Raw genomic sequence first — 26,916 nt, 5'->3', positions numbered from 1 at the left:
CCTACAGAGTGATCCACCTGAGATAGCGTGCACCCCAGGGAATACATAACAGTCGGATGCCCTTTTTGATTCTAGGTTTGAAGACTCAGATTTACTACCACTACTTGCCGTGTGACTGGGTAAATCACTACACCACAAGCCTCGGCTTATCTATAAGATGGGTTGAAAACTGACTGTCATCTGGGCTGCCTTGAGAAGCACAGCTGTAAGGGATCCTGGGTTCACTGTTTCATGTGGGGCTTTTTGACAAGCATCCAAAAGGAGCAGGAGAACTTCTGCCTCCTCGGTCGGACTCTGCGTCTTGAAATGGGCCTCCCTGCCCTACCTCCCACAACAGCTCCCCCTTCCTTGATTCGTGCGTCAGAACACTGATCTAGTGCAGACTCTACTGTGATGCGAAGCGACACGACTCGCCGGGTCTCCGCGGCCACCCGGCACGATGGTCCGGTCGGCCCCGACCTCATCAACATGGCAGCTGGGAGCGGCCTGCCGGAAGAAGGAAGGTGTGGCAAGGAAGGAAAACTTCCGCTTCCGTTGGGCAGGAGCTTTCATTTCTTGTGCTACCGTGACTAAGATGGAAGGATTTTTGGAGCCACGGTCCGGCCTTTGGGCCGGGGGTCCGGCCCCCGGGCAGTTTTACCGCATCCCGTCCGGTCCGGGTTGCCTCGTGGACCCGGCGCCCGTTCTGTGCGGGGGTCCGATCACGCGCACGCAGTAAGCTCTGGGCGCAAGGGAGGCCCGGTGGGGCCTGGTGCGGTCGGCGGGCTCCGAGGGAGGCGAGGCGGGGACCCCGGGGCGCAGAGTCCAGAGAACGAAAGGAGCTGTGGAAAAGCAGAAGCGAGACCCACTGCGCTGGGAGAGGACTCAGGCTCTCCCCGCGCCGCCTCGCTAGACCTCCCTCTCTCTCCAGGAACCCCATGGTGACCGGGACCTCGGTCCTAGGCGTGAAGTTTGATGGCGGAGTGGTGATCGCAGCAGACATGCTGGGCTCCTACGGCTCCTTGGCTCGTTTCCGCAACATCTCTCGCATTATGCGAGTCAACGACAGCACCATGCTGGGTGCTTCCGGAGACTACGCTGATTTCCAATATTTGAAGCAAGTTCTCGGCCAGATGGTGTAAGTCATCTAGAGAAGAGGGAGTTGTTCCCAAGTGGGGAGGGAATCCTCTATTTTTGTCCTCCTAAGAAGTTCTAAAGTGGAGGAACTTGAGGCTGCAGCAGAGGACAGGGAGAATGATTGGGGGTGGAAGGTGTGAGAGTGTAATAAATCCTTTCCAGAGTTAGGGGGTGTGAAATGGGGAAGATTGTGTTAACGTCTTTTGGGGGTGGATAGACATGCCGACTTGCATCCTCTCCCTTTTCTCACAACCACTTCTGTTTAAGGATTGACGAGGAGCTGTTGGGAGATGGACACAGCTACAGTCCTAGAGCTATTCATTCCTGGCTGACCAGGGCCATGTACAGCCGCCGCTCCAAGATGAACCCCCTCTGGAACACCATGGTCATTGGAGGCTATGCTGATGGAGAGAGGTTTCTCTGAACACAAATAACTTATTTCTTTGACCACCCAACCTCTAGTGCCTGTGTAGTGTCAGTCTCTTCCCCTGAGTGAATCCCACCTCTGACTCAGACCCCATGATCCCGTCCTTCAGCTACGATACAGAAACCTAAGATGAAATGAGTTCTTTTATCTGTTGTGTCCTGTTAGCTTTCTGGGTTATGTGGACATGCTTGGTGTAGCCTATGAAGCCCCTTCGCTAGCCACTGGTTATGGTGCATACTTGGCTCAGGTGAGTAGTCAGTTGAGGTGGGGGTGGGGAGAGGGGAAGACAAGGCAGTGGGGGTCAGTGGTTCTCTGCTCGTTCCTCCTCCTTGAAATTCTGACACGAGGATCAGGCTAGGATCCCTACTGCTGGGCAGGTGGTTCTCTTTGTAGTCCAGAGGCTGTAAGTGTTGGCACTTAGATTCCAATGAGAAGGGGGTGTGTCTGGGAGTCAGGAGACATGTGCAAAGAGAGGGCACCCTAGAACTTCTCCTGCAGGTGGGTCTTAGCCCAAGTAAGCAGAGTTCATTCTGGTGAGGCAGTAAGTGGAATGTCACCTTTTCACTCATTTATGCTTGTTTTTACAACGTGGATTGGAGACAAATAGCCTGGTATTCAGCCCCTGACCCTTCCCATGTTTTTTTCTCCCATCTCCCTAGCCTCTGCTGCGAGAAATTCTGGAGAAGCAGCCAGTGCTGAGCCAGACCGAGGCCCGGGAGCTAGTGGAACGCTGCATGCGAGTGCTGTACTATCGGGATGCCCGTTCTTATAACCGGGTGAGGAGGGGGGTGAATAACAATGATGATGGGGATCTAACTGGCAGATCTGGTGACTACTTGAGTCCTTGGGTCTCTGTGCTTTGAAGAACAGGTTCCCCATTTCTGTCTCCCGTTTTCCTATTAGGGGAGGACCCTCTACTTGACCTTTGACCGGCCCCAGGGACTTCTTTCATGTAAGGGTGGGCATTTTGATTGAGTTCTGCTTTCTTTCAGTTTCAAATCGCCACTGTAACCGAAAAAGGTGTTGAAATAGAGGGACCACTGTCTGCAGAGACCAACTGGGATATTGCCCACATGATCAGGTGATTGAAATCAAAATTACAGTAGGCAAAAAAGGTGTTAGAAAAGTTGGGAGGCCCCTTGGCTTGCACTACTTGGTTTTTCTGAGGTCCCAACCAAGAAATTCTCTGGGTGGAGAGCGTTTTGGTTGAGGATAGAGCTCTTTAGGAAATGATTTCTCTCCCTATGGCTTCACAATTTTATTTTGCTCTCTTCCTTTTTAGTGGCTTTGAATGAAATACAGATGCATTACCCAGAACTGAAGCTGAACCCTTCTTTTGCCTTTGAACTTGGCTGATTCAAAGGTTTTTTCTTTTGTACAATAAATTAATCCTTGAAATGCCTGCTGAGTGGTTGTATTCTGTCTAAGCAGGTCACACCAAGAGTGAAACTGCATGTCCCTCCCTGGTCAGAGAACCCTTTGGCTCTTGGTTCTTAGAGCAAATATGGAATGCTCTGTATGACAATGCAGAAGGCCCCTACTGTCTTCATTTGGGTCTCTGCTGAGGGCAGCTTTAAAGCCAGGCTTAATCTTTGTGTGATAACATAATTGGCTTTTTAAACCTTTTTCTTAAACATTTCTACCCATACACTAGATTCTAAAATATAGATTTTCTGGTTAATGCTGGCTGCAAATGAGATTTTATTTAAAGCACTACTTCAAAGATAGAAATGTAGTATCAAGTGGAGCTGCTCTGAATGAGGTTACCCCCCCAGCTGGAACTGACAGCCTCAATCCCTCACCATCCAGCATCCTCACCCTTCACATGGAGAATACTAAGTAATTCCAACACTTGACCTAAATGTTTATGGTCCAAATCTGCTAATTTCTAGCACGGTCAGAAAACCTCTTCCAATTATTGTGTGTTCACTAAGAAGTCCTAAGTGTAGCCGTGAGTCAAATCAGTTGGGGTATTAGTCAAATTCCATCCCCAGAATGGTGTTAAACCTGAATTTTTAAAATGGATACCCTAAGTGATTTTGACGCATATCCTCTCTAAACCGTTTTTGAGAAACTAGTATAGGCAGGAAACCCAAAAACTATTAGAGAAATTTACTGAGCTGAGCTAAGAAATGAAAACACACCTTTGTTTGTATTATCCATGGTTACAACAGACTAGTAAATTTAAGCAAAAGAAAATCATGAGCTTTCAATTTGCATCTTCCACACATTCAGTCTCAACACAGAAAAGTAATCAATAAATACTTGTTTATTGGTTAAACTGAATTATAAAAAACAAACAAAAAAAATTTCCTTCTACTACTAAGCCATGCGGGTGGAATCCACAAAGATAACTTCCTGGCCAAAACCCAGCTGATCCATTGTTGGTTTTATGATTTTAAAAAAATTACCCATCAAGAAAGTCATAGTGTGCAGAGGCCAGGCACCCAGCTCTGCTAAGGCTGAGCCTGCTGTGGAGACTACCAAAGAGAAGGATTAGGTTGTTGTAGATAGAGTTGACCATAGTTCCTGAACTTTCTGAAAGGCAAAAGGTTGACTTGAAAGTCCATATTATGTCATAATGGCATCAGGCAAAAAGCTGGGAAAGAGAAGCCTGGATGGATCCTCAGTTCAGTTTTCAGATGCCCCTGGTTCCCAAGGCTGGCCAAGCTGTTTCTGGGAGGAATTACTCCAGTTCACTATATTATAGTGTGCTGGGGATTAAAAAACAAACAAAAAAACAAGGGTGAGGAGAAACAGGTGGTAACAAATGTCACACCTGTAGCATCAGGCCCATCACATCTTGAGCATCTCCCAGTCTGTGAAAGCCTATTAAAAGAAACGGGGTCGCCTAGAAAAAACCACATTGTTTATAAATCCATTTCCCCTCATTTTATTAAATGTTCCACTTATGTACATTTTAAAGATGAACCATATACAAGCCTGTGCAGGTTGCCTCCTTGGTTCACAGGAGGGAGACATTGCTGGAAGCCTCAGGATGGACAGAAGAATGGTGTAGCTGTGGGGAAGGTGGATTTGGACTTTTGCTCCTTTTCTCTGTATTTTACAGTACATTTCAGTTTATAACCATGAGTACATACAATAAAAAAAAAATCCCTCATGCAAATTGTAGAAAAAAATTTTCTTTCCTTGAAGCTGGCAGTGAAAAATAAAGATTCATGTCTTTTTCTTTGTGTACACCCCCGTGTGTTTCTTCTTCAGGTCAGATTCTTCTCTAAGCATTAAGACAAATAGAGGAAAGCCACAGGATAAGCAGGATTTCAACAAGTGGTCTGTCATTTCTTTTTAGAGTTCAACACTTAACTTCTTGCACAATTAGCTCCTGGCTGTAGGACATGTGATCTCTTGAACAGGCATGCTGTCCACTTAACCGGATGAATGTCAGCAAAGCAGGGACTGCCCCTGGGGGTTTCCAGGATGAAGACCCATGCACTGGGAATGGCTTCCACCCTAACACTCTGTGTGATCACCTCAGTACCGCTTGCTAAAGACATGTATGATCCTTTGTCCAGAGTGATGGGGTAAGAATGGGGAAAGGGCCAAGGATCGCAGGTGGTTTTGTCGTGTTTTTGTTGGAAGGAGGGTGGTGAGGAAAAACAAATCTATTCATCATTCTGGATGATTAGAGGTGGTTTCATGCATTTTTAAAGCCACAATTTAATATCTAGAGTTGCTGTAGAAACCAACATCTCTGGAGAGGGAAGGAAAAGCAAGGAGAAGGAAGAGAGAGTTCAGTGGGATTTTTTTCCATTTTTGTTTTTATATAAAACTGTTAAGACCACAATGAAAAAAGTTTTTTATCCATATATATAATAAACCAGTTTGTGAGCTACATAATTTTGTCTTTCCCATCTTCAGAAATGTTCTCACATTGACAATGGTTGGATAGCATCATGCCCAAAGACATTGGCCACACAGTAAAACAAATTAAAAAACCCAGATGTACTATGATACAAGTGAGGTAAAAGGGGAAACAAAAAAGTTAACATTCGCCCACAAAGGATTTTTTTCTTTTTCTTGATTTTGTCGGAAAAATACCAAACACAGTGATTTAAATTTTTAAAAAAGTCACAAAAACCTGTTTTTAGCAGAAGTGAATGACCAATGGGCCAGCTCCTCGGCTCAGAAGTGATCACTATTGGTACTCCTAATAATCCACAAATCCACAGGGAAGTATAAGTCAACATCAGGGGGGAGTGGTGGCATAAAATTAAAAAATATAAACCAAATACCCCACCTGGTATACCCCCTTTTCCCTAAATCCCTCTACCCTCCCTCACACTCCCCCCCCCCGCCGACTCCACATCCCCTCATGACCCCAACACTCAAATCTCCATCAGATCTAGGTCAGCTTCTTCAAAGCCATAGAAGGACTCGGTCTCGCTTTCACCCTCAAAGAGCTGGTGAAGGCTTTCAGGCTCAATTGTCTCTTCAGGAGACGACCGGGGTCGTGGAGTGGAAGCTGAGGGCTCCTCAGACTGTTCCCCACTCAGCTTCAGCTGCTCCTCTAGGGAGGCAATTAGCTCCTCCTGCATGTCAGCATTTCTTGTAGGCGAGTTAATGTTGCCATCAGGGCCAGGCAGAACACTAGCCACAAGGAAGGATCGCTGAACTAGCTCTGGACAGTCTCCAATGACGCCCAACACCTCAGCCAGCCAGACCAGCACCAGTTGAAGCAGGACATCAGAATCACACGCAGTATCTGCCATTTCCCGAGCCTGTTCCTTCCACTTTTTGTGCAGGAAGTTCTTGACAGTTCGTTTGATGCATACATCTAATGGCTGGATTTTGGAGCTACAGCCTGCTGGGACCACTGCAGGCAAAGTGCTAGAGGCACTAAGCATAGCTAGCACCTCTTCTGACAAGTGAGTGCGATGACAGTCCATCACAAGCATGCCTTTACTGCGCTGGCAAGCTGTGTGCTTCTGCCACACTCGGGCTGACCACAGCTCCATGATCTCATCATCACTGTAGCCACTCTCCTTCGCCTCTAGCAATATAGAGTCTGGCACATTAGCTGGCTGATCCATTTGTCCTCGGTAGAAAACAAGGGTAGGGAGGACAGTGCCATCTGCCAGAATGGCCAGCACCACATCACACCAAGGTTCCCCTGTGCCCACTGTCTGCAGGGCGTTCTCCTTCCGGTCGTCACTGCTCAGCACCTCTGTATCCAGGAACAAAGAGATCTCATCAATAGCCACGATCATAGACAAGGGTAAGTCCTGGTTGTGAATCTGCCGCTGTACAAATTCAATGAAGAGTCCTGCATTCTCTGCCACATCCTTAGGTAGGGTGTGGGCCACAGCTCGTCGGGCATGGGGAGTCAGGTGGTGCCGTAGCATGAAACGCACAGCCCACTCATAAGAGATCTTAAACCCCCCTTCCAAAGAACGTCCTATTTTGGTGGCTTTCTGGAACAAGGTCTCCTCATTTACAGGTAGCTGTTGCTCTCGTTGGGTTAGCACCCACTCAGCCAGTTTCTCTTCTGCCTCTAAGCTCAAATATTTGCCCTCCAGATTCTCCCCCTGGGAGGCCTGGAAGCGCCGAAGCCAACGCCGGATGCGTCGCTGGGGGTTTCGGAAGTGTTCAGCTGCCTGTTCTGTATTGCAGCATAGGGCAAACAGTACCACTCGAAGCTTCTTCACAGACAGCTGCTCCTTCTTGCCAAGCCCACTGCTACTACCACCCCCAGATGCTGGTTCAGGTTCCTGGGTGACCAGGCTCCCTTCATCCTGGTCATCAACATTCAGACATTCGGCCCCCTCTGTAGCCAAGGGCGGTAGGGCTAAAGGCTGGGGGTGAGTAGGGGTTGGTGGTGGGGTTGCAGTTGAGGCTGGTGATGGGAGTGCCTGAGCCAGGGGAGTTGGTAGCTCTTCAGGCTCAGCTGGGGTGGCCCCTGCAGATTTCACAGTGGCAGCTTTATTAGAGGGGAAGGAAGGAGGGTACATATTCTTCAAGTTCCGGTCATGCACTCGGTCACGAGTCTGGCCATGTCTAAAGGGTAGTAAAGAAAGGAAGAGAAAACTCAGTTAAACTAGGAAGATGAAATAGTAATAGTAGTAGTAGTAATAATAAAGACCAAATATTGCAAAACAGAAATTAAACCATGAAGTGAGTTTCTGTTACCTTGAGTGAGATATCCAAGTGAGTCCTATGGAAAATGAGACAATAAAAAAAAAGTTAGTTCAGTGAAGGAACAAGCCCTCCAAAGACGGTGTTCTGGGATTTCAAGCAAAAAAGCAAAACTACTACCCTCCCAGTCTTACATCAACTTCAGGTTAGAATGCTTCCAATTTGTGAAGTATGTCTCAGCTGTGAATGGGTAAGGCCAGGTAGGGATGCTCCCGACTCATATAGTATGACTTGTATCCTTATCTTTTTTTTCTTTCTTGCTCTGACCTCCATCTCCCCTACTTACCCCGTGGCAGGATGCTGCTGGATCTGTGAGAGGGGTTGAATACCAAATGCTTGGCCATGGCATCTCCCACAGAAGTCACAAAGGTACATGAAGTGCAAGCCAGCTTGATTCCACTAAGAAACAGAGTCAAGAATATATAAGACAAATAGAACACTGACACTAGAGGGTGTTAAGCTTTAAGGCTTAATAAAGAAAAGGAGTGTCCTTCCTTTCTTCTCTCTCTCAAAGTAATTCACATACCCACTCCACCCAAATAATTTAAAGGATTCAATGTAAAAACTTGAAAAATTAAGAGACCATCAATAAGTTTTTCCTTACCTCACAGAATTTTTAAACAAAGCCAAATACTTGGGGCTTTTCCGTGGAACATGATTGCTGACAAAGAAAAAGTGGTATGAGTTAGAAGGTTCTGTTAGCTAAACTCACCAGCCACTGACAATGCCCCAACAAAGGAGATGCCTCTTCCATCCATCCTAACTTCAACCCAAGTCAGTTTTCCTCTCCTTTTAACATCTCCTTACTACGCATATGATTCACCAAGGAATCTCTTAAAATGCACATTCTGACAGAGTAGGACTCGGGTGGGGCATTTCCAATAAGGTCCCACCTAGTGCTGCTGGTCCTTGGACCCTACTTTGAGTAGGAAGGTCCTACAAAATGAGAGCACAGACCATCAAGGCCAAATGAACACAGGTTTGGCCTCTAACCCTGCTTGGAGAGATGGAAAAACAGCTCTAAGGGTTGAAGGAAGAAACAGACTAGAAGCAGGGGAGGGAATGAAAAGAGTTCTGGAGAATCTGAACTCCCAGAGGGGGCCAGATTTAATCACGACTTACTTGATCATGTGGTTGGCATAAGCTCGAGAGCAGCAGGTGCTATAGCGACACAGAGAGCAGTGAACGTAAGTAGGGAAGTGATTAGGGAAATCTGGGATCTCAAAGCTGCACTCCAGACATGTCTGCCGACCCATGACACTCCTGTCAAGAAACAAGGAAAATTTTCATTAATGCCTCAGGGGTCCCCAAATTGTAGGGCTTTAGACAACATATCCTGCTAAAATGCTACCAGATTACACTGGCTATCAGGAATTATCAATAGTGCCCACCCAGCCCCCAGCCTCTAGAAGACGGTACTGACATTTTCCTAACAGCTCTCTTCTGGATGTTGCGCTGGACAGGGGGATAAAGGAAGACGGGCAGAGGGTCTGCTGAGGAAGTCAGTGGCGCCGCCTCCTGCAAAGTGCTGGGAGGTGCATCACTGGTCGATACAGGAACAGATCGTGGCTGCCCTCGGGAAGCCCGGATTGTCACCTATGAGTCAAGGGAAGGAACAATCAGACATTATCCACACTAAACCTCAGAATACTGAAAATCTCCATTCCTCCTCTCTTGCATCTGTAGAGAAAACACTGACAAACCCTTACCTTGGTGCCTGGTTTCAAACCTTCCAGCTGCTTGGGTTTACGGAAAGTTTTATGGTGCTGCAGCTTGTGTTCAATTTTGTCCTTGGCAAAGAGAAACTGCAGCCTGCATTTGTTGCAGTGATAAACATTCCTCTTCTGAAGGGGGAAAAGAAAGAGAGAGAATTCGTTAAAGGTTCCCAATGAATTTTCTTCCCTGAGGAGCAAGGCAGATTGACGCGAATCATATCATTCTTTCCACCTTTCTGTTCACAATTTAAGAGAGTAGGAAAGAAATACACACTACAACACCAAAACCTACCACTGAGAATCATCATGTCCCATGTTCCCAAAGAAAGGCGGACTCACAGCCAGGACGACTAGGTCCTCCAGCCTCTCTTCCTGACCTGCTTTAGCAATCTGGATGAGTGGCTTAAGCCTTACTTGCCCATGCTCTATCTTTACAGTGCAAACACTGCTGCCCACTTCTGCATATTCTTTTTCTTATTTTTTTAAATACAACAAAATGTACATGGTTAAAAAAAATTATACTTTTATTCTGTACTCCCTCATGTTGTAAGTTTGCCTTCAACTCCAACTCTCAGTCCCTTTCCACAGAAACAACTTGTTACCAGTTTCTTGGGTATTCTTTCATTGACAGTCTATGCATATAACCATATAACAAACATATGTCTCCAATTACCACCTCCCTGGTTTTTTTCTTTCTTTCTTTTTCTTTTTTAACACAAATGACAGTATTTTTCTATACCTAGCTATCTTTCCTCTCAACACTTATATACAGATATGCCTCCTGTGGGACCATTTTGAGGATTCAGTCTGCCTAGTACTGAAGTCGTTCAAAAACAGGACCCACGCCTGTTATTTTCTTTCCTGGGAGAGCAAGGCTCTATAACCTCAGCTCAGTTACAAGAGACGATTTCCATGCTGGTATCTAGAAGTACATTTGTGGTAGATTATCAGCAGTCACTACTGTGGAAACCAGTGTGTGAGCCTAAGAGGGTGCTTACAAAGTGGGAGTATGGGTGTGTTTGTGCGCACACACGGGAACATTATGCACAGGTGCACCCATCTTGCTCTCCACTTTGTGCCCTCTCTTATGTACCTTCACTCTGTCCTCCTCTAGTGGATCCTATTTTGTAGCATTTGAAACAAGGTTGTATCTATTCCATCTTAAAAACAAAATACAACAAAAGCAACAACAACAAATTCTCCCTTGCTACCTCTTCCCCCGGATCTACCACCCCCAGTCCCCCCTTCCTAAATAAGCTTCTTTAAGTAAGTTTTCTCCATTTCCTTACCTCTCATTCATTCGTCCAGGTAAAATTTGACTTCCACCCTACTAACCAACAAAAAGGCTCCCATCAATGTTGCTAAACCAAACGTCTAACTCTAACTTTCTATCTTGCTTGATACCTTCCTGTAACATTTTTTTTTTTTATTAATGTTATGATAGATTACAACCTTGTGAGATTTCAGTTGTACATTTTTCTTAGTCATGTTGTGGGTACACCACTTCCCCCTCTGTGCCCTCCCCCCACCCCCCCTTTTCCCTGGTAACCTTCCTGTAACATTTTGATTACGCTCTTTTCTTTGAAACACTCTTCTCCCCTCAGCTTCCTTGACGCTAAGACTCCTCTGGTTTTCCTCCTAGGACTATGGTCCTGGCTTTGTGGCTAGAGACTTGAGGGGCCCTAAGCCTTCACCCTATTCTCAGTTAGGGGTAGGGGTGCAGAGCACTTAAAAGTTTAAAACCCACTGGATTTGTAGAATGATTCCTAAGTATCTTTTCCACAACCCAGGCTTCAGATCTATATATCCAACTACGTGTTTAATGGACAACTACACTTGATGTCCACAGATATTGCTAACTCAGAATATCCAAACTAATAATCCTCCACCCAAAACTTACTTTCTCCAGTGTTTCTACCTCAAAAAACAGTCCCACCAGTCATCCAATTGGCCACAACAGAATCTTATGCACTAACTATTCACCTAATCTATCTCTATATCATAAATATCACTTATCTTCTCCATATCTGTCAACTCTATCCTCTTTTTTTTTTCATTTCAAAAGCCAAAAGCCACTATTGACTCTCATCTAAAGTACTGAAAAAGCCTTTGGCTAATCTCCCTAATTCTAGTCTTAATCTCCTTCAATCCATTCTTCTTAGCACAACCAGTGTAATCATAACTAAAAGCAAATTTGAACATCACTTCGGGACTTAAAAATTGCTTTAATGGCTTCCCAATAACTTACTATAAAGTTAAAACTCCTTTTCATAGCTTAAAAGATTCCTTCCAACCTCCTCCTTATACCCTAGACTCCAACCACACTGAACTTCTTTCAAGTCTTTGAACCTCCACTCTTGCCCTGTACCTTCCAGCACACTGTTCTTCTATCTCACTTCACCTGGCTCATCCTTACTCATCCTCCAAATCTGGGAACACCCTCCTTCCTGGAAGCCTTACTAAGCTCCTAGAATAGGTATATGCTTTTCTGTATCCTATATTTCCCCTAACACAACATTCTTCATGCTTTATTGTACTATTTAACTGTCTTGTTTACCATTAAATCTCTAGCAACTAGTTCAATGCATGGCACATAACTGATATTCAATAAATTTTTACAAACACATGTATATTATCTGCTCTACCAAAACTATCATCCTAGCTCAGCCCTGGCCACAGTATCCATAAATTTAAAAAATGAGAATATGGGAATTGCTTGGTGCCTGGTACCTGGTGCCTCATGTAATGCTGCTGGAATGCATTGCCATTTTTGAAGACCTTCAGGCAGTAAGGGCAGAGCAGATGCCGAGTATCCTCATGGATCATCCGAAAATGGACATCTACCTCAGAGTAGAGTGAGGAGCGATACTGACACACCTGAGTCACATAAGAGGGAAAATAAGCCAAGAATGAAGTGAACAACAGAAGTCTTAAAAAAGAGGTAGCAACAAAAATGTTAAAATATGAAAAAAAAAAAAGATTTTTCCTAAATGTATAGAAATCAAATTATTTTTCTCACTTTGTAATGTAGGACTAGGTTTGTGATAAATTCATCTGTGAACTAAGATAAAAATATGGAAAGACAGGAAAGTCTGAGAACAAGCCTTATTCTATGACTAAGAGGAGTAAAGAGGAGTTTTCTCTGTCCATCTCCAAAGGGCAAGTTCAGGAGACAGACACTCCCTTAGTACATGCATATGTTCCCTGACTGGGTACATGCATATGTTCCTTTATGTTTTTCTTCTGCATGGAAAAATCTGGAAACAGAAACTGTGTTCACTATTTCTTCTATGTCTCCTCAGTGCTCCTAAAACTGAGTGTGTGCACTAGGTATTGAGCAATGATCACTAGTGGATTCTTTGTATTCAGCCAAGGGTGAAATGGCTCAAGCTCCCTGGAGAAGAAGGTCATACCTGGCAAACATAAGGCATCTCTCCAGGCTTATGTGTATCCTTCATATGCTGGAGAAATAGTGGCTCACTCTCAAATGCCCACTCACAGATCTTGCACTTGGCTGTAAGAAAAAAATAATCAATAAATCCACCTGAAAATAAGACCAAAGTCCTGCTGACTCATAATCTTTATTTTCTCTGACTCCTATATCTTCATTTTCAATAGTCAATAAATCACTATGTCTCTTCTATTCTTTAAAATGGTTCCATCTTAACCTCTGCGTTGCTGATAACAACTATCCTTATGTCTCTAGCTCAGACTTCTTACCAAAGCTCCATTTTAGATTTTGAACTGTGTACAAGACATTTTTAATTGGATATTCTACCATCAATTCTATCTTAATTCAGCATCCTCCTGTTTCCCATTGTTTCCCTTCTAATTTCCCCACCTCTTCCTGAGCTCAAAACCTGGGCACTATCTCTGACTCCAAACCCCTGTGTTCTGTCACCATTCTTCCAAAGCACATCTAGGAATTATCACTTCTCCTAACAGGCAAAATTTTGGTAGATGCCCCTAAGATTTCCTATTGCTTATCACCTGGCTTCCAATATCTCCTGTCTCTCCACTAAATAAAGTACATATCTATTCTTTACATGCCACTCTCAAATGAATTCCTTTAAAATACTACATTACTTCATTCCTCTGCTCAAGGATAGACAATGGTTACCTGTATAAATAATTGAACAAACATTTACTGAACATCTACTAAATAAGTACAACTAAGAATTTGTCCTCAAAAAGACTGACAATCATGAACAGAAGTTCTTGCCTTGTTATGAGTTATTGTATTATTTCAGTATTAACAAATTTGAGATAATTAAACTTTGAAATTAGTCATTTTGTCAAGCTTATTAGGCTGCAATTCTGAATTTTTGGTAAAAATTTTACTTGCTAGATATTTTGAATTATACAGGCAAAATAAAGATAGTTATTCGTATTTTTCTTACTGTCAGTGGAATTATTTTCAAGTTTTTGCAAAAATGAAAACTGTAAATTTGAAGCTTTAAGCATTTACTGGATAATGTCCAACCCCTCCCCCCTGAAAAAGAATGAAGGTGAAATAATTCTTTAAAGTAAAACAAGCAAACAAAAAGCTAGGGCTTCTTAATCTGGGGTCCCTCTCAGGGAACCCAGGTATCCCTTGAAACTACTTGCAAAAGAGTAAAATACATATTTTTCTGGGAAGAGGGTTCACAAGTTTTGAGTTTATTCTCAAAGGGGTCTGCACTCCATTTAGAACCACCGCCTAGAGTTATGTTAGATGCTATAACGACATAGATAAAGAAATAAAAAATTCTGCCTAGAGGAATCAGGGAAGGCTTATATATAAGATATATAAGCTGAATCTTGAAAGAAAAATAGGGGTTTGCCTGACAGAGGAGCCAAGAGAAGAACAGGAGCAAAGTACATGACATGATTCGGAAACAGTAACTAGTGGCATGACAATATTTTCTCCTGTTTTTTCCTCCTTACCACTCAATTCAATTCATTCATCTCCTTTAATTACTTTTTTTCTTTTCTAAAACACCTATAAGCACTGGTATTTTCCAATCTTCTGTCCAAGCCTCTTATTCTAAGTTTTCCCTGGGCAATCTCATTCAACCTCAAAGGCTTTTCCTACAACCTATTTATCAGCTCCGTTGTTACAGCTGTCACACAGCATCAACGACAACATTTAATAAGCAATTTCTAATACACAAACACCACGGTAAGATATATATGTATTATCTCATACCATGAAAATCAGTGAGATAAGAACCTAAGGTATCAGTGGATTTAAGAGCTCTCTAATAACCTTCCACATCTGTTCTACAGGGGAAGGAGCTGATGTGCAAAAAGATTCAAGAGGCAGAATTGAGTGATCTTTCCAAAGTGGCTATACAAAGTGGCTGTCCCTCCCAGCACCATCACCCTCATCTCCTTAACACCTAAGACAGTCTCTTGCTTTGAGAAAATACACGTGAACTACTAGAGCTTCTGCTTCCTGTTCTCCAAATTATGGGAGGAGAGATCCCTCATGTCTTTCTAAGGCTCATCTAACCTCATCATTCCATGTACTCCAAGACTTTAATCAAGCAATTAGTTCTCCATCTAGAGTCTTTTTCCACACAGGATCCTCCCCCTGACACCTGAACATGGCTAAGCCTCCTGAAGCATCCTTCCTTCAGTCCTACCTCTTCTTCAGTCTACTACCCTTCAGCAAGTGTGAAGAAAAATATAATGCTAGTAAGATTATACTGTTACCTTAATTAAATATTATGATCCATGATGTTTTGGGGACAATTCAGGAAATCTGAAAATGGACTAGGTATTAGATGATATTAATGATTTATGATTAATTCAGTTAGGTCTTGACAAAGGTACTATGGCTATATATAGAAAAACATCCTTACTTTTTAGATATACATACTGAAGTATTCAGGGCGAAATGTCATTATGTCTATAATTTAATTTAAAAACACTTCAGAAAATAAAAAATATTTTTCCAAAATTAAAAAGAAAGCAACGGGTCCCAGAATATTAACATTAAAAAATAAGCTACCTTCATGCAAGATCTGCCATTGGTGCAAAAAAGGGGAGTTACCAAAAAATCCAAGAATAGAATGGATACATACTAAAGTATAGAAAAGGTATTTACCTGTTGGGATTAACAATTTCTCAGGTTTTTGATCAGTATAAATTTTAAATCATAAGATATTCAAAAATATAAGTCGGATGACAGACTGGTAAAGCAAGAGAAAAGGATCGATGAGGTTTTGCACTGTCTGTTTTTTTCTATAAGGAAAAATTTATCTTTCCTATATATATAATCCAGATATAAATGCAGTAACAAAACCCACCCATCAGGTTCTGTACAAAAAATGAGTCAGGTGCTTTCCCTGGGAAGTGCAGATGAGCTATTCAGGCTTTCCAACACTGGCAGTGAAGAAGTTTGTGTCCTAACCTAGCCTAAGCTGGCTATTCTGCCACTACACTATGGTGTTATGACAACTGATTCCAATACCCATTCTACTCCCAAATGATTAGTCCAAAGTTCCACTGTCCACTACAGTAACCATCAGTAACACACAGCTAGTGAACGCTTGAAATGTGGTGAGCCCAAATTGAAATTTGCTGTGAGTATAATACGCACACGAGTTTTCAAAAAAATCAGTTTTTAATGAGGAAAAAAAAGGAATATTAACTATCTGATGAATTTTAAAATTTTGATGATATGTTGAAAAGATATTTTGGATACACTGAGTTAAATAAAACATACTACTAAAATTAATATCACTTTTTTACTTAAAATGGCTACTAAAAAATTAAAATTACATATGTAGCTCATGTTATATTGCTATTGACCAGCATTAATATAAGCCTCTCACGGAAATTCCACTCCCCTTGCCAATATGACCAAGGCCAAGGAGATATAAAGGGAAAGCAATTTTGCTTTGTAAGAAACAGATTCAGGAAAGACACAGGAAAATATGGTCTCTTCTTCATCTGCACAGTTTTACCTGTGAATGTAATGCCTGAAACTAACACAGCCCCCCTGCTATGAGCCAGAGACAAGAGAATTGTTGAGAGGCAGAACACTCAAGTTCTGGGCTTGAAGCTTACTCTACCTCAAGTCCTCTCAGCTAAACGATATAATAGATGTCCTTATTGGTTAATTCACTTTTAGTCAAGATTTTTATAATGTGCAACAAAAGCATCCAGATAATACACATATTTCTGTCTTTACCTGTTTCTCATGCCATTTCCCATCACCTAAAAGCTTTTCTTCCTACTTTCCACCCAACTAAATCCTTCTTACACTTAAAGAGCTTAAAAGTTTTAGCTGTTCTATGAAATCTGGCCACAAGGATCTTTTCCCTTCTCTCAACGAATTCATCTATCATCGGTATCATACGATGCATATGTTTATAATAAATACACTGTCTTGTTCTCACATTTTCCTATAGTTACATAATTTTTGTCTCTTCAACAAAATTAGAAATCCCTTAAAGGATATAGGAAACAGTCTAAGAAGACTGGGCTCAAATCCTCACAATGTCACACTACTACAGGTGTATGCTCTTAAGCAAAAGATTTAATTTTTCTGAGCTTGTGTCCAGCCTGTGTTCCCTCGTCTGTAGGATGTACAGTGAAGATAACACTCCAACTTATCTTATATTTCATTGAAAGGTGAAAACTTTCACTGAAAATTTTCATTGAAAACTGTCTTAATGGTAATTTATAATATCCTACATAAAACCTATCAGGATACTAACTAAAGTAAAGGTCCAAATATAGATGACTGCTCCTTCTATAAAAAGATCTAGGTAATAAATCCATTACACTGATCTCTCTCTCTACAGTGATCCTGAACTAAAGCCCCTAATGATTCAGGATCCAGCACTGAATTCATGTTTGAACAGAGTAGAAGTCAGGCTTGTTAGAAAATACAGTAAGTGAAGTAAGGAATTAACTACAGATACTGCAAAGACATTCTCTACACTATTACTGACAAACAAATAAATATAATGGACTCTCCCTAGTGCCATTCATGAATGAAAAGCAAACCATACCCCTAGAGTTTAAGAGTTTCTAAACTTACTAGTCGATTCATAGGGACTATGAACATTTTCCAAGTGGCACTGGAGCTGGAAGGGAGTGGAAAACTGGCGATAACAGTGTTGGCAGATAGTATGACCATCCACTTCACCATTCTGCTGATCAAGTTCTACGTGGTGTTTCATGTGGTTCATGAATCTGTAGCACAGCACAAAGGGAAAGTACACAAAACATAAGAATCAGTAGCCTTCGAGAAACATAACAGCAGAATCACAGAACAGACACTACATGCTCCCCCTTCCCCCACCTTCCTCTGTTTGGGACAGTCCTTTTCTGAGTCCAGAAAAGGGTTCCTAGAACTAAGAGTTCTATAGAAAGAGATGCACTGGTCTCCCTTATTCTACCCAGAGTTATTTCTTTCTTTATTACCACAACACCTCCTTCTATAGTACTACGTATTGATTTACTGATAATCCTTAGCCAGACTGAATAATAGGACGATTCTCCAAAGAGAAATTAAATATATAAGAAAATATTTATATAAATATATAGGAAAATTTCAGTCTTCTCTTGTCCAAGGTAACTTCCAAAGCACTTAAACACTTACCGAATGTTGTTTTTTAGCCTTTTGGTACAATGTGGGCATCGGAAAGATGTAGCGACCTTAGGGAAGTTTGTGAGTTGGGCTACTCTGCCCCCGTCCCGTCCATAGTAGAAGTCATCTACTAGCATAATGAGCTTGGTCTGGACAGCATCACCCACATTCTCATTTGGCTCTGGTACTTTGGTAGGTGGTGACAGAGCAGGAATAGGTGTAGAAGAGGGTGTGGAAGCAACAGGAGCAGTTTTCTCAGGGGATGGGGGCTTTGCTGCTGATGGGACACTGGGTTCTGAATCCAGAGACTTTCCTTTCTTCTGGTATTCAACCATTTCTGGGCAACAGTACTATAAAGAAAGAAGACATCTCATCATTCTGGTTATCCTGGAGCCTAGGATGTGCTAACTCCTCAACTTAACTAACATTCCTTAGTAACAGTTTGGTTCTGTGTATTCTCATCCAGCTTTCACCCTTCAGTTTTCTATAGTGTTTCTAAGTTTCATTCTTTTTCTAGAGTATATACATTTACAGCCATATGCCACTGTAAACATCATTATTTGTACTTCTCCTTCCTGCCTTAGATCCTTTAACCACTCACTAGCATAACTTGCCTCTGAGCTCCCTGGCAGGAAGAAGTCCCAGCCTCTGCATCTGGACTAATATCAAGAAATGAAAAGGCTGGAAACGGGAACTAGTTAGTTCCTCATTCATCCAATGACACAATAAATAAAAAATGAACTGAGGTTAACCGAGTTTGAGTTCTGATTATTAACAAACTTGTCCTTCTCTGCAGTTTCAAAATCTACCACAACTAAGGAATTAAGGTCACATACATTCCAATTTATTTGAGGTTCTTTAAATGTATCCTATCAAATTCCAAAGTACCTAACTCTTCTAAAACAGGTCAAAAGAGAGAATAGCCCTTTAAAAAGCTTCCAAGTCATTTCAGAGGCCCTGCTTCACAAGCTCCCAATGCTACAGGAGGTATACAGTGGTAGCCGTTTAAGCTGAATCCCCATCACAGGTGACATCACTTACACACATGTGACCTCTCAAAGCTTCAGTAACGCGGAATTGAGCATTACACCGGGGACATATTTTCCGTCCACCATCCTGGAGGTCAAACACTGGGATGGAAGAGCTAACTGGAAAAAGTGAGAAGCATTGATAAGATTAATAAGATGATACTGCAAAAGATTACTGGCCTTTTGGAAAAAGGTTCAACATTCCCTGTGGGACATACTAAGATCGACAGGCAAGCATGAGAGAGCACCGTGAGGAACATTCCTTTTACTGTTCTTCTCTCTAGGCCAAGAGTTAGCAAATCATGGCTTGCAGACCCAATCGAGCCAGCTCCCAGTTTCTGTTTGACTCATGAGCTAAGAACAGCTTTTACATTTTTTGTTACGTAAGTTTTTTTCTTTAATTCTAGTAATATATACATAAAATTTACCTCTCAACCATTTTAAAGTGTACAGTTCAGTTGTGTTAAGTACATTCACATTGTTGAGCAAGCAACATCGAGAACTCTTTTTCATCTTGCAAAAGTGAAACTCTATACCCATTAAACAATAATTCCCCATTCGCCCCTCCTCCTAGTCTCTGGCAATCACCATTCTACTTTCTGTTTCTATGAATTTGACTACTCAAGGTACTTCACATAAGTGAAACCATACAGTATTTGTCCTCTTTTGACTGGCTTATTTCAATACTTAGCATAATGTCTTCAAGGTTCATGAATGTTATACCACGTGTCAGAATTTCCTTCTTTAAGGGTTAACAATATACCATTCTATGTATATACCATATTTTGTTTATCCGTTCATCAGTTGATAGACATTTGGGATGCTTCTACCTTCTGGATATTGTGAATAATGCTGCTACGAACATGGGTGTACAAATATCTGTTCGGGTCCCTGCTTTCAGTTCTTTGGGGTAGATACCTAAGAGTGGAATTGCTGAATCATATGGTAATTTGAAGTTTCATTTTTTAAGGGACCATCATACCACTTTACATTCCCACCAGCAATGCAGAGGGTTCCAAATTTCTCCACATCCTCACCAACACTTGTTATTTTGCAGGGATTTTGGATAACAGCCATCCTAACGGGTATGAAGTAGTATGTCATTGTAGTTTGATTTGCATTTCCTAATGATTAGTGATGTTTAGCAACTTTTTGTGCGCTTATGGCCATCTGTATACCTTCTTTGGAGAAATGTCTATTCAACAGTTTTGCCCATTTTTTAATTATGTTATTTGTTCTTTCGTTGTTGAATTGTAGAAGTTCTTTATATATTCTGGAAATTAACCTCTAATCAGATATAAGATTTGCAAATATTTTCTCCCATTCAGTGGGTTGCCTTCTCACTCAGTTGATAGTGTCCTTTGATGCCCTAACATTTTATAATTTGATGTAGTCCCATTTACCTATTTTTTCTTTCATTGCCCATGTTTTGGGTATCATATACAAGAAATCATTGCCAAAGCCAATGTCATGAGGCTTTTCCCCTATGTTTTCTTCTAAGAGTTTTATAGTTGTAGCTCTTATGTTTCGGTCTCTGATTCATTGAGTTAATTTTTGTATACAGTGTATGGTAAGAGTCCAACTTTTATTTTTTTACATCGGATATCCAGTTTTCCCACCACCATTTGTTAAAGGTTTTTACATTTTTAAATGGTTGAAATAAAAGCAAAGGAAGAAAAAGACTTTCTGACACATGAAAATTACATGCAATTAAAAATTCAGAGTCCATGAAGAGTTTTAGTGGAGCAGTCATGCTCATTCATTTGCATACTGCCTGTGACTGCTACTGCACCCCAAGGGCAGAGTTGAGTAGCTGTGACAGAGACCACATTGCGCATAAAGCCTAAAATATGTACTATGTGGTCCTTTACAGAAAAAGTTTGCTGACTCCTGCTTTAGACCACTGAAAACCCTCATGTTCATACCCTTCTGCACCTCAAAACCTCTCTATCAAATCCTGACTTTAAAACCTTATTCAGAAATCCATCTCCCCCATAAAGCTATATTTTGATTATCCCACTCATCTCTGATCAATCCATTTCACTAATCTCCAAAGTATAATTAAGACAGAATTCCTTATAGCTGCTCTAGTTACGCTTTTCACCAGTTGCTATCCCCTTTACTATACTAAAGTTTCTGTGGGAACAGATTTATAGCAACTATATTTGATTCTGTTTATTTCAAAGTAAAGAGTTCTGATACGACAAATGGTTTATTAATGTTTCTGAATGATTGGCTGCTCAGAGTCTTTCAGGTTATTGTACCTTTCATTGAAGACTCAGGTCCGCTGGTTCTTTGAGAGCCATGGGCAGAGCTGTTGTTGGATACCACCACTGGCCCAGGACTCTGGCCCAGGGAAGGGATGGTGTTAAGGGTATTCACCAGTTTGGCCACTTCATTGCTATTTTCACCTGTAACCCCAGGTCGCTTCACAGTGACAAAGCTGGCAATGCTCACTGCAGGTGGAGAGGGGAAGGAGGGAGCTATGTTGGCCAAGTGATAATCATCTGTTCTCCACCCACCACCCCGACCCAGCTCTGCCATCTCCTATTCCCAAGCCTCACCTAGTTTGGGATTCGGGGTCTGGTTGGATTGGCCTGGAGGCTGAACAGCTAGTTGCCCCAGTGAGGTTGGCTGTGTGGCGGTGGGAGTGGTGGAAGTGCTGGGAGTGGACTTGGTCTGCTGGGACTGGGACTGTGGGACGGTGCTTCGAATGGTGAGAGTGGCTGGGATGACGGTGGTGAAGGTGTTGGTGGTGGGCCGCACAGGCATCGTGGAGCCCGGCCTCACTGGGGTCATCTGAGAGAACACTTGTGGAACTCCAACTGTTGGCTTAACAAACTGGGTACCTGGGGCTTCAAAAGAGAGACAGAGAAAAGTACCAAATCTTGGTCAATGAGCTTACCTATAAAATATTCCCCGTCTTTACTGGAAATACTGGAATAGGAAAACATTATTTCCCCAAAGTGACTGGTGACCAGCAGAGGTTACCAAGAGTAGCACAGATTCTAATGTCTAAGACAACAGGTGTCCAAGCTGATTAAAGAATAGGCTAGGTAATCAGCCCTAAAAATGTCAAATTCAAGAAAGAAGATTCCCTTCAACTCCTCCCAAAACACCTTACCACTCTGCCTTTTCTACTCAAAGAACACAATCAGGAGCAGCTTGACCTCGGTATTCAAAGAGAAAGGATGGGTACAGAGTGGGAGGCAGCAGAGGGATATACAGGCCAAAGGGCAGACTTGGTCCTAAAAAAAGCGATCTTCCTCAGAATACTAAAAAAGTCTTCCATTCTTTTACATTAACTCCAATAGAAGACTGACTATGCCATTCTACTAGGATATCCCAAAGGTGAGTCTCCTGGCTCAGCTATAGACAATTCCACTGACAAATATTTAAGAAGTATCAGAACGAGACAGAATAAGCTCATGAGACCGAAGGCCAAAAAAACTCTGTGGGCTCTGAGAACAACAACAAAAACTTAGGAGGACAAACTACAGAGATACCCTTACAACAACTAAATTTAAAACATTCTTTTTGGTCTGAATTGTAATAAACTTACAAACACTAAGTAAAGAACTAGGGGAAAATTATGAGATTTTTAAAATTATGTTTCAATTCAGTTTCTTAAAAAAATCCTAACTAGTCATTGGAAATATTTATCTTCAAAGGGTGTCATTTGTTTAGTTTATATCTAAAATCTATGCTATAGAATTAAAGCAAAATAAAGTTTGTAATGCCACTATGTAAGTGAGTAGACATACATAATATGGAATTCGAGAGTTTGCATTAATAATATTTCTTCAGGATAACAAACTTAATAGCTAACTAAAACACCAAAACCATGACTATATAAACCCTGTTTTACTACTTCATGAAGGGTGGTAAAAAATTTAAAAAATAAATAAATAAAACCACCACCCTGGCCAAAGGTTAGAAACAGTTTTTTAAAAATTGGGCTTAAATCCATATGATTTTTCTATTTTTAGATTTTCCTTAAATACACTTTTTAAATGACCTAGAGTGTTCTGAGACAATAAAAACAAATCTCTGGATGCCAGTTTATTCCAAATGGACAGACACTTTTCCTTACCTGGGACTAGTGTAATTGGTCTAACCGTTTGGCCTTGCTGTACGTTCAGCACAATCCCAACCTGATTCATTGCATTTTGTACAGGCCGAACATTTCTTACAGGAAATCCCTGCATTAAAAAGCAAAATGATCTTTAACATGGAGACCAGCTAACTCTAGCAGAGACTGCACTAAGACCTACATCCAAAAAAAGTCCCACATTCTTACCTAGTGGTTCTCTTTCTAGAGTTAGAACTCTTAAATGACTCAGATAGAGAAATTTAGAAATTTTGGTAAAATTGTGAGTGACAAATTATCAAAACTGGAGAATAAGCTTTGGTACATAAAAGCAAAAATGAAAACCTACTTCCTGTCTTAAGAGACTCTCAGCTTAAAAAAACCTCATCCTCAGACTGGCCCCTAAACTGCTAAAGGCATAGAAGGAAAAAAAAATGACACTAACAGTATTCACTGGAGTGCTTCAACAAACAAACAATTTTAAGAAATTGTTCCCAAAGTCCACTTCAAAGGCCATAAACCTCTGGTAAATTTGTAAGAGAAAAGTTTGTAACTCAGGAAACCACAGGCAAAGAGAAGCATTTGCCTTTACATTCCACAGTCAGCATTAGGCTTTCAACTTCAGTTCACATTATATATCAAGTAAGTCATGTTCCTTCTCTTCTAAAGATCTCTGGCACTTCACCAATTTCACACATAGATTTCAAAAGTCCACTCACTCATCTCATTTTAAGGAAAATAGCCCAAGCAAAGGGCAAGAAGCCCTAAAGGCCAAGTGTTAAAGCTTCCTAATCCAAGGATTCCCACTAATTCTGCCCAGATCGCAATCGCATCACTTACTAGCCCTCTAAGGGGCAGGAACAGGAAAGTACCCCAGCTGTACGCTATGCTGAGCTTTCTACAAAAGTCTGCATCAAATTACAAAATAGCAAATGAGAAAATCCAGGTCAAAAGACAGGACTCAGAACTATTTCTAACGATGCTAAATAAGACTCTTTAAAATCAGAGGCTCCACAGGTTCACAGTCTGTCTCTCCTTCTTGACCAAGTCCCAGAATTCAGAGTCCTACTCACCTGTGTAGTGATGAATATTGGTTGTGAGGCCACAGGGGAACTAGTCACATGATTGGCATTCTGCATGACCTGGACAGGCCTCAATACTGGCTGAGTAACCATTGTGCCCAGAGCTGGGGTTGGATTCTGGGTTAGGATGAGCGGCTGTCCACCTTGTTGGACCAAAGAATTGCCAGCTAAAGAGTAAAAGGAAAAAAAAAAAAGGTATGTAAGAGAAAGCCCACTTTTTATAAGAAACATCATGGTCTTAGATAAAAAATCATGTCCTAGACACAAAAATATCTAAGACCGTCACTCACCTCAGGTTTGATGTCACCAAATTCACCAAAAATTTAAACTTCACCCAAATCTACAACTAGTAGAAAAATAGGTAGGTAGGAGATGTTCACTAACATCTCCCCCATATATCTTAACTAGGGATGTCTTAACACAGTGAGACTTCTACATGGCTATCATTTTGACTCTGATGATGTAAGTGACCACACATAATCTCCCCATACCAAATCAGCAAAGCAAAACAACATACAAACTATTTTTCCATCTTTAAACTAAGTAAAACTTATTTTGCCAGAATGTTTTCTGTTATTAGCTAATCCATCTTAAATTATTATTATTATTTTTTTTTTGCTTAGGAAGATTTGCCCTGAGCTAACATCTGTGCCAATCTTCCTCTATTATTTAGTATGTGGGCTGCCAGCTCAGCATGGCCACTAATTGAGTGGTGTAGGTCTGTGCCTGGGGTGCCAAAGCAAACTGCACTGAATTTAACTGCTAGGCCACTGGGGGCTGGCTCTCCACCTTAATTTTTTTTATTTCATTATTTTTTTTTTTGGAGGAAGATTAGCCCTGAGCTAACACCTGTTGCCAATCCTCTTTTTGCTTATGAAGACTGTCCCTGAGCTAACATCTGTGCCCATCTTCCTCTACTTTATATGTGGGACGCCTGCCACAGCATGGCTTGGCAAGTGGTGTGTAGGTCTGTACCTGGGAAATGAACTGGCAAACCCTGGGCTGCCGAAGCAGAACATGCGAACTTAACTGTTGTGCCACCAGGCCAGCCCCCATAATTTTTTTAAAAGAGGAATATTCATCAACAAACATTAATGCAGCAAGTGCACAGAATCTAAAGAATGGCATCTCTTCCTAGTGAGTCAAATCTCAGAAATACAACAGATTCTGTAAACAACCACTGTCTTTTATAAATTTGAGAACAGAGAGTGACGGGCTACTTTCTTTCTCTTTACATCATCAAAACTGACAAAGAAAAGACCTGGTCAAAAACTAACTAAAACCACATATAAATGATACAACTTCAGAAGATAATGATTCATTCATGAATCAATATATTAATAAATATAAATAAATATTAATAAACTGGCTAATTATTGAAATATTTTAAATTCTTTTTCATTTGCGAGAAAAGTAATTTTGTCAATGTTTTTAAGTCCTCTATTTACTACATTTGACTAAAAAATCATCAATTTCTTGATGTACAAAGAATACTCCAAAACCAGACAGAAAATTTCAGAGAGCTAATATACCTAAATCAAAGATTCAAGCAAAATATTGCCTCAACTTTCTACTTGAAATCACCAGAAAGGGACAGACTGCTCTGAACGGTATGTTCCACTTGACAGATGGGAGTCACGGCAGTTAGCCACAAAGCTAACCCACCAGAGTCAGTGGTTAATAGGCTGTCAGTGGCTTGTCCCACATTCTCTCCCAGAAACTGAGAGCCCATCAGTGGATTAAACGCTCATAGTTACTGGACCAGCAGACTAGTGATTACATAGAGGCTGACAGAAAAACAAACAAAAATTCCAAAAAGTTCTATCTTATACTCACAATACTGGCAATTTATTGACTATGTATAGTTTTTTAACTTAAATATTTTCTTACGGATAAATGCAAATATACAGAAAAATAGAACACTATAATGAACCCCGACGTAATCATCACCCACTTTAACAATTATCAACTTATGTCCAACCTTGTTTCAACTATACCTCCCACCCTCCTCAGCAGCTCCCATGTTATTCTGAAACGAGTTTCAGATCATATCATTTCATCTATAAATATTTCAATACGTATTTCTAAAAAGTAAGAATTTTAAAAAAGAGAATATCACCACCATTATCACTCCTAAAAATATTACAATTCTGTGATTATAGTTGATAACACTGTATTACGTAATTGAAATTTGCTAAGCAAGTAGAACTTAAATGTTCTCACCTCCCCACAAAAGACAAATAACATGAGGCGATGGAAGTGTTAATTAACTAGATGATGGGAATCCTTTCACAATATATATGTTATCAATCACCATGACGTACACTTTAAATATCTTACAATGTTATTTGTCAATTATACCTCAATAAAGTTAAATAAAATTAAAATAATTCTTTAATATCAAATACCCAGTCACAATTCAAACTGACAACTGTCTGTATTATTATTATTTTTGAGGAAGATTAGCCCTGAGCTAACATCTGACACCAATCTTTCTCTTTTTGCTGAAGAAGACTGGCCCTGAGCTAACATCCATGCCCTTCTTCCTCTATATGTGGGACGCCTGCCACAGCATGGCTTGATAAGTGGTGCGTAGGTCCGCACCCAGGATGCAAACCAGCAAATCCCAGGCCTCCGAAGCAGAACGTGCGATATTAACCACTGCGCCACTGGCTGGACCCAACTATCTGTGAATCTATTTGAGTCAGGTTACAAAAG

General features: G+C 41.3%; 2 protein-coding genes across 18 annotated transcripts in view; one reads left to right on the top strand and one right to left on the bottom strand.

Annotated features, from left to right (window-relative positions):
* The first annotated feature begins 75 nt into the window (after positions 1-75).
* On the top strand, positions 76-2,945 carry PSMB4 (proteasome 20S subunit beta 4). The gene is made up of 7 exons (XM_001492317.7): positions 76-714; positions 911-1,117; positions 1,384-1,530; positions 1,709-1,790; positions 2,203-2,319; positions 2,536-2,624; positions 2,826-2,945. The coding sequence occupies exons 1-7, from the start codon at positions 440-442 to the stop codon at positions 2,836-2,838; spliced, it is 930 nt and encodes a 309-aa protein (XP_001492367.4). The 5' UTR covers positions 76-439; the 3' UTR covers positions 2,839-2,945.
* An 849-nt stretch (positions 2,946-3,794) lies between these two features.
* Positions 3,795-26,916, bottom strand: part of POGZ (pogo transposable element derived with ZNF domain) — a 49,455-nt gene continuing 26,333 nt past the window's right edge. For 5 of the 17 annotated variants that reach the window (XM_023641174.2, XM_023641176.2, XM_023641173.2 and 2 more), the window contains 16 exons: positions 24,190-24,365; positions 23,120-23,228; positions 21,591-21,881; positions 21,291-21,509; positions 19,040-19,146; positions 18,011-18,348; positions 17,447-17,601; positions 12,825-12,925; positions 12,142-12,288; positions 9,406-9,540; positions 9,120-9,292; positions 8,819-8,959; positions 8,301-8,357; positions 7,983-8,095; positions 7,691-7,715; positions 3,795-7,558 (listed from right to left, as the gene is read on the bottom strand). In XM_023641174.2, the coding sequence (XP_023496942.1) occupies positions 5,890-7,558; positions 7,691-7,715; positions 7,983-8,095; positions 8,301-8,357; positions 8,819-8,959; positions 9,120-9,292; positions 9,406-9,540; positions 12,142-12,288; positions 12,825-12,925; positions 17,447-17,601; positions 18,011-18,348; positions 19,040-19,146; positions 21,291-21,509; positions 21,591-21,881; positions 23,120-23,228; positions 24,190-24,365 (3,956 nt within the window). In that variant the 3' untranslated portion in view covers positions 3,795-5,889. The remainder of the gene's footprint in view (positions 7,559-7,690; positions 7,716-7,982; positions 8,096-8,300; positions 8,358-8,818; positions 8,960-9,119; positions 9,293-9,405; positions 9,541-12,141; positions 12,289-12,824; positions 12,926-17,446; positions 17,602-18,010; positions 18,349-19,039; positions 19,147-21,290; positions 21,510-21,590; positions 21,882-23,119; positions 23,229-24,189; positions 24,366-26,916) is intronic. The other 12 variants (XM_070268255.1, XM_070268257.1, XM_005610131.4 and 9 more) reach the window with 5 other exon arrangements.

The sequence above is a fragment of the Equus caballus genome, chromosome 5 (assembly GCF_041296265.1).
Source record: "Equus caballus isolate H_3958 breed thoroughbred chromosome 5, TB-T2T, whole genome shotgun sequence".
Lineage (NCBI taxonomy): Eukaryota > Metazoa > Chordata > Mammalia > Perissodactyla > Equidae > Equus > Equus caballus.
The sequence above is the reverse complement of the archived record's forward strand: the minus strand, read 5'-3'. Positions and strand labels throughout refer to the sequence as shown.

What these genes read in the sequence shown, in the direction of transcription:
- PSMB4 (XM_001492317.7), top strand. Translation starts at nt 440, where the DNA reads ATGGTCCGGTCGGCCCCGACCTCATCAACATGGCAGCTGGGAGCGGCC. An exon ending in CAAGTTCTCGGCCAGATGGT is followed by an intron (nt 1,118 to 1,383) that starts GTAAGTCATCTA and finishes CTTCTGTTTAAG; the next exon opens with GATTGACGAGGAGCTGTTGG. An exon ending in ATGCCCGTTCTTATAACCGG is followed by an intron (nt 2,320 to 2,535) that starts GTGAGGAGGGGG and finishes GCTTTCTTTCAG; the next exon opens with TTTCAAATCGCCACTGTAAC.